General features: G+C 37.9%; 1 protein-coding gene across 1 annotated transcript; it reads left to right on the top strand.

Moving 5' to 3' along the window:
- The first annotated feature begins 1,188 nt into the window (after window positions 1-1,188).
- Window positions 1,189-7,237, top strand: LOC105040471 (F-box/LRR-repeat protein At4g29420). Its single transcript, XM_010917012.4, has 2 exons — window positions 1,189-1,755; window positions 6,158-7,237. Exons 1-2 carry the CDS (start codon window positions 1,287-1,289, stop codon window positions 7,066-7,068), a joined length of 1,380 nt encoding a protein of 459 aa, XP_010915314.1. The 5' UTR covers window positions 1,189-1,286; the 3' UTR covers window positions 7,069-7,237.
- Window positions 7,238-7,863: the final 626 nt, after the last annotated feature.

Genomic DNA, 7,863 nt, shown 5'->3' with positions numbered 1-7,863 from the left:
AATAAGCACTTCTTTAAGAAAGCATACAAGGTGGCACTTAAATTATTTATGTCCAACAAGCTTTGGATAGGTGTCTGCTCCTATATATGTGAGACATTATTGCTTCAGTCTCTTACCGCTATGGCACATGATTTCATGGCTTATTCTTCAATAAATATCTCATGGGAGAGGGAAGATCCCATCCTATACAAATCGGAGTTTCAATTGATTTACAATTAATATGCGACTAACGATATCTTTTTTTCTGCAATACAACAAACTATATTTAGATTATATTTAGATAAGTAATCTATTACATATCGGTGTAAAAAGGAGATCAATTGACACAAACAGAATTTTCTTATGAAACAACTTCCATTGCTTCCTGCACCAAGTAACTTTCCAACGCAACTTCAATTGCCTCAGTTGGAGGTTGGATGAGATAGATATGGTCAATTTATCGATACTCATGAGGTTTCAAAAATCTATGAAAATACCGTTTCATGGACAATTGGTTTAAGGTTGGTTTCCTTTATTTTTAGCTGGATCTGGCTTTGGGTATTTTTATCCGATAATTAGCGGTTGAGATGCTAGGCGGAAAATGTCTCCCTCTGCTTTCAGGAAGGAACGTCCGTTTCTTTACTCCTTGGTCGAAATATAATGCACCACTCACCGATCCAACCAGAACTCAATTAAATTTTACACTAAAAGACAGAAGATATATTTTTTTTACGGTCTCTTGCTCGAAATTCGGTAGTAGAATTTTGATAACTTCTACTTACATTATATCAGCCTGGATATTACAACTTTTTTTATGCATAATACATCCATAGCTAATGAGATTCTAATGGCATAAAAATAAAATAATGATTTTATGCAAGATATTTCTTCTGTTTTGATTTATTCTCTCGGTATAGATGACATGTATCTAACGTTATCTTATTTATGTCTTGTACGCATTAAACACCGATTCTGCCGGATTCCAGGAGCAGGTCTGCCTTAGGGATGGACAGCTGGACTCGTATCATGGGCTGTCCAAATTTGAAATTTGGCGTTTTCGGTCCACTCTATAACAAGACACGTGCATCATACCCTACCTTCCAGAAGACTAAGCCGTGCACGGATCTAATCACAGCCGTTCGTTCTTATGAGTGTGCACGCAGTGTAGGCAATCATTTCCGCTAATTTTGACTTTTTTTTTTCCTTTCGCAAAAAGCTAATTTTGGCCTCTGGGTACTTCCGGCGCGCGTAACAGAGCACGTCGTCCAGCGAGGGACCGACCACCGAGGGCACGCTCTCCGCCGAACATGGCCTTGGAGAACCTCCCTTCTCCCCTTCTTCTGGAGATATTGAATCGACTCAGCGATTCCGCCGACCTCGCCAGGTGCCGACTCGTCTCCAGGACCCTCCGGTCCCTCTCCTACCAGGTCTCCTCCGTTAACGTCCTCTGCTCTCGCGACCGATACCTTCGATCCCGCGCTACCGAGACCCGGCACCTCACCCTCCCCTTCAAATCCGTCGTCACCAACCTCGTCTCCCTCCACTCAGCCGCCCTTGACTCCCTCTCTATCGGCGTCGAGCGGCCCTCCGCCGCCGGCGCCGCCTGGGAGGAGGACGACTTCGACGACTCCGACGATCTCCACCTCACCGCCGTAGGTTTCCTGTCCCAGTGGCTGCCTCTCGTGGGCGGAAGGCTGAGGTCGCTCTCGATCTCGGATTTCTGGATCCAGTCCTGCTGGCGCCGATCCGAGGCGCTGTGTCTCATCTCCGATCTCTGTGAGCTTTCTTGAAACTTGTTTATCTCTTACTTTCGTACGATGGCTAATTATTTCCAGAAATTGCTTTCCGATGATTTTTTTCATCGATCAAGGTAAATGGGTAATAAGAGAACACAAGAAGGGAGAAGAAAAGGGGGCGGATTTGCAAAAAAAAAAAAAAAACGAACGAACATCAGAATTTTGAACCCTTTTTACCTAGAATTGCCTGGAAAACCGAAAACAGGCTGGGAAGGCACATGTTTAACGTAAAGGAACCAACTTGGACTCAAATCGACGAATATTAAGAAACATGAAAAAAAAAATAAAAAAAAAGAAGAGAGGGTAACTTTTTTTTTTTGGCTGATAGTTAATGCACGATGAATTCAAGCAAGCCTTGTTGCCCAATTTGTAGCAAAATTGTTGCTTATTTTGTTAGCTTTATCCTCTTGATGCAAACTATGACTATCGTATTTTAGATGTAAAAGAAAGCTTGCTTCACAATTATAATCGTCTATCCTTTTCGCAACTATTTAAGATCAGCTTTATGAATCCTCATTTCCCAAGTATTCCTATCTAGGGCCACTTCTGATGTTATTTCAAGTTTCGCATATTCCTTTCCTATCCTCCGTCCATTTTAATTGAGGTTTTCTTTTCTTTTCTCATCTCCTCATCTAAATTAATTTGATAGCTGTTAGTCTATCACCATGTACAATCTTTCTGTCATTTCTTTATCTACTACTATTCGTAGTCTATTTCTATTATCATCCTTACCTAGATATACTAGTTTATTCCTATCCTTACTTCGCACATTTACTGTCTCTTAGCTTGGTTTATTGTAAGAAAACAATATTGATTCTACTACATGTTGTGGTATCCACCAGTTTTCTATGTTTTTTCTTTTAAAGTTCCAATATTTCAAGGAGCACAACTTCTTCCTTCTTTTTTTTTTTGCCTCTTTTGTATAATAATCTTTGCATGATGTAATTTTTCTTGTCTTCTTGTCACTCCATCTGACTGCCACTATACAAGGTTACAGCTAGAAGACTCCCTAATCTTGAATAATCTTTGCTCCTTTGTTACTAGAAGCGGGTAATATTGTAACATGTCGCTTATAAGCACTAACTTGACATGCCTTGCTAAATTGTTATCACAATTAATCTGTGCTGCAACACATTGCTTATGGATAAAGGCCCAGCAAACCCTTGCCCACTTCTCATCCAAATCGTGTCAAGTTGTGGCATATTGCACAATACAATGGATGCTCTTATATTTAACATGCATATTAAATTTGGATCCATTTCATAGTTTTTGACATTTTTATGACTTGCTATCAACTTGATGTCAACCCTCTATTTTTCTCATCCAGCCTTGAGTCCAGCAATGGGGATGTCAAGTTTACTTGATACTACAAATTGGATTTAAGCTTAGCTTTGACATCCCTGTTGATTGTTATATTTTTCCTGGTTAAACATAAATGAATGCTACATTTCTGCATAATAAGATAGTTGATATGTTGTGATAGGTTTTTGGTGGGAAAAGGGTGACATGTAGAGTTCTGAAAAGATGTCCGTTTTGAATTATTTACTTCTCTGGGTTCCCTTGCATTAGAAATAGTGGTGGTTCTAACCTTGATAATATAGTGTAATGCTTTATCACCAGCTTAAGAATGCGAGCTTAGCAGTTGAGTCATGGGAATTTCACAAGTCAAAATGATTCTGTGCTAATTCTTTAGGTAAAGATAAGCTTTTAAAAGGTGATGATATCGTTTACAATTAAGTCAAAGAAGCTGGTTTGAAGACAGAACCAATAATAAGTTAAATATTGTGAGTTGTGACCTAAATGCAGTAACTTTGTTATCTTGCATTTGGATAAAATTTCTTCATTCATTGCAATGTAAGGGTTTCTCCCTTTGAATATGCATTTCCTTTCTTGGGAGGATAAAAACAGTGAATCATCTTAGCTTGGTCTTATGTACACTCTAAGCATGTGCCGAGGTAAATGCAGGATAGCTGTTACCCCAAGGTCGAAAGAAAATGTTCTCATGCCAAACCTGAGTTCGCTTCTCACCCTTTTGGTAAAGGAGCTTGCCTATACAAGTATACTTAGATCCCTTTTGTAGTTTTGGTTGAAAGGCAGAATACTTTTTATATATATATATATTTTCTTGGCCTGTCGTCTGCTTATAACACTTCTGCTTATAACACACACTGACATCCTTGTTAGAAGTGTCAAAGGGCCAGAGATTAGTCATTTGGTGTAAGCCTGGAAGTTCTGGTTCTGTAAAGGCTGGAAGTTTTGGTTCTCTATATATAAAGTGTTCGAGTCAAGTTTGGATATCTTGGTGGTTTTCCATCATAGAAATTTTAATGTGTGCATATCATGTATGTTGATTTCATAATCAGTTCATCATTGCTCAATAAAACAATATGAAATAATTAATTGGGATGGACTTGTGTTTTAAGAAAGACTTCTTGAAGGACATAATTCTTTTTTTTTTAAAGGAAAAAAGGATGTATAGGCATAGCACAACAAAGAGATATGTCCTTTGGGGACCTTTGATATTCATAAAGGAATTTGCATTTGATATGACACATAAACATGATCTAACTTGTTGTTCTAACCATGCGGATTTAACAACTACACTAAACTAATGGGTAAACATAATCCTAACATAGCATTTTAGGCCATCATATATTGGTGCATGGTCCAATGTGATGCTTCTAATATGTACAAGAAATGTGGTTCATTGGGTTACCCAAAGTCATGTACAATGTTAGCTAATATGGACTCTTGAATTTCCAATCAGTCCTAGAAAGTTATGCTTGCAATAAAATTTTGAAGTTCAGTTCTTAACCTGCAATGTAATCTACATCTGATCACATCATTAGTTGGCTTTAGAGGTGGATGCTGTAAATATATCTGGTGTTGAAAACAATGATTTGCTGGACTTATGCGTGATTTGGGGCTGACATTGGTGCATAACAAGTATTTTTGTTGATATGGCATCATTTTTGCCACCATGTAGATTTTTGTAAGTAGTATCACTGGATTTCTGATAGATGTGGTTTTTCTAGAAGAAGACTCATCCAATAGTTGGATATGGTAGTTAAAATGAAAAAAGGCATATTTTGGGCTCTTGATGGATCTAGCAAATTTCTCACCAAAATTCTGAAACCTTTTTTGGTGTTGATGTCTTTTGATGAACAAGATGATGATATTCTGAACAGCAATTATATTTCATGTTTATCACTTTTGCCCCTTGTGTCCTTGAATTAGATACAGAAATTACTTACAGAACTCCTATTTCTGGCTGCTAATCATACAAAAATACACATATTCATGATCAATGATATATTTAACCTGATACATGCATGTACTTGTAATACTCCCCTAGTCATGTCATCTCACTTATGAAAGTTTCTCAAGTTTGACATTCATATCCATGTCGCACTGACAGTGTCCGTTTCAGCCAAATCATAGCTTGAAATTGATGATATTACTTGTTCCATCAACTTCCGACTGTAACAGGCAGATTTTAACTATAGTGGCATTACCCTAATCCAATTAGTAATGGTATATTTTCATTGCGTGCTTTGTTGACAGATAAGGATGCAGCAACTATTGTTTGTTGCATGCCCAAATTTGGGATCAAGAATGTCCAAACCTTTCCTAGAGCCAAAGTGTACCTAACCCTTAGATAGGTATTCTAGATTAAAAAGTAATGGTTTATTTATGTTCATGAATTGTGGGTTGAAAGAACCTGCAAATTTATTAATGAAACTTTTTTGTTTGGATAAAGATTAATGAAACTTTGAGAACAAAGCTGGTCTTGTACAAGAGGAGGACATGGAGCTCCCGTTACACCACCATAAGCATGAATAACAAATTAATGTTTTATTCACAGGTCAACAATTCCTGGCATACTGATCTCACAGTGTTCCAGATATTCGAATTGTTGATATGCTTGGATTAGCATGATTGCTTCAAAAGGAAAGATCTGGTGAAACAGTATAATGTTGTTTTGTCACCTACTTGCTGAATAGGTACTTTTGAGGTGCCATTTTTGCATTTTGATTTGTGGTAGACTAGGGGTCGCACCATGCAACAATCTCACAAAAATTTTACAGCTAGTCTATACCACAGCCTGCTCCTGCAGTATTTTATTTTTATTTTTTAAAAATTATTATAGATGTTGCATTGAGTATTCATTTCTATTCAGAAAATTAGCTTTTCCTAATTTTTTGCTTATTATATTTGTGAGAGGAGAAATAGCAAATTCTCTTATTTTTTGGAACCATTATAACCACTTCAAGAGCTCTACATATATCATAAAAGAAATGCTCAAACACGGCAGCATTGCAATTTAGATTTCCCCCCCCCCCAATGTTACTATATTTTGAACTAGAGATTTGTAATTGCAGGTTGCAACCTTCTTAATTTGGAAGTGAGAAATGCTTGGCTATCAGTTGAGGGGCTCAAGCCAATGCAGAAACTAACCACTCTGACACTGGAATTTATAAGACTAGATGATGAGGACCTTGAGAAAGTGAACGAGTGCTTTCCTTCCCTTGAAGTTCTTCATTTGATTGGTGTTGGTGGTCTTAAGGAGCCGAAGATTCATCTCTCAAAGTTAAGAATCTGTTGTTGGACAGTTTCGAACTTCCCACACTCTTTAACCATACATGCACCTAACTTGGTTGAGCTTCAGTTGAAATGTGTTGAACCAAAGGTTCTTCATCTGTGCACGCCATTGTTGACTAATCTCAGTCTTATAGTAAAAAGGCCCAGTGGTCTCGTCAAAGTGGAAAAGTTTCTTAACCTTAAGTCACTCAGTATAGAATCTTTGGATCTATGCAGCCTGGGAGAAGTGCTTTTGAGCAGCAAAACTGTTAAGAAGCTCGAGCTCGAGGCACCCAGATGCACCAAAGCTGATGAGTCATCAAATACCAAAACTGATGAGTCATCAAATACTATCAGCTTTATTGATCTGGTGAATGCCTTCCCAAATATGGATGAACTCCATTTGGGCCCCGGGGCTTGGTATGAACTCCAAAAAACTTGTGGCCTTGAGGACCTCAGCATTTCATGTGAATTAGGGAGCCTGAAGAAACTGACACTGCGCCTGCCGCTCCTGGAATTTGATACTACTCTTCTGTTCTTCATCCTGAATCATTGTAGCCCTTGCTGTGAAGTGGTAATTCTTATTCATGCAGATGCTGAATCTGCCACCAGAAAATGTATTATTTTTAACTGTACCAGCAATTTCCCAAAGATCAGATGGAAATGGGGTATGTGGAAAGAATCCTTCAAAGATACATACTTGGATTTGTGATTGCAACATGTCGTATTTATCTTCTATAATAGATAATGAGGGCATTTTTTCAGTGTTAGAAGCCTATCAATGCATGTAATAACTGTCCATAAATATGTTCCTTAATCTTGAATATGCGTTTATGTAGAAGTTGGATCTATGTGCAATTACACTTAAAAAGCTTTGTTGATTGGCGAGTGGTCCACTGTGCATTGAAATATAAAATTATAGGCATGTTGCCCTTCGGAGCTAGATGGGGGGCTGTTGGCCCTCTCTTTCTCTCTGATGCTATGCCCTGAGAGGCTATGTTAAGGGCATCTGTGGGACGTACCTTGTGGCTCATGTGGTTTTCTCGAGGATAGAACTGACCTGCAAAGGTGTAGTGGTGCAGGAGCAAACAAATTTGCTTCTAAATGTTCGAACACACTCATAATATTGCATAATCTAGCTTAACATTATTCACTACAGAGTGAATAAAAAAAAAACCACGAACAATTAGCTATGGTGGCAAACATCATCTTAGAAAACTAAAAGAACACTTATGTAAAATGTCTTTGATATAGCATCAAATCAAAACACCAACACCCATATTTCAGTAATCATAACAATCCATGATAGAATCATATTTTTCAATCCATGTTTAAGATGGGTTATTTCTTCCAATCCAAATAATTTTTATGCAGCGGGATTGGGTTATTCTGGGGTCATTTCCACATCGTAAATGGGTCCATCCAATCTATTTTGCAGCCTTTACTTTAAAAATTGGGGTCGGCACATGGTCATAATTTAAAGTAATAATTTGCGTTACAGTAGATG

This window comes from Elaeis guineensis, chromosome 3 (assembly GCF_000442705.2).
Source record: "Elaeis guineensis isolate ETL-2024a chromosome 3, EG11, whole genome shotgun sequence".
In the NCBI taxonomy this organism is placed as follows: domain Eukaryota; kingdom Viridiplantae; phylum Streptophyta; class Magnoliopsida; order Arecales; family Arecaceae; genus Elaeis; species Elaeis guineensis.
Note: the sequence above shows the minus strand (reverse complement) of the source record. Positions and strands in the feature narration are given on the sequence as shown.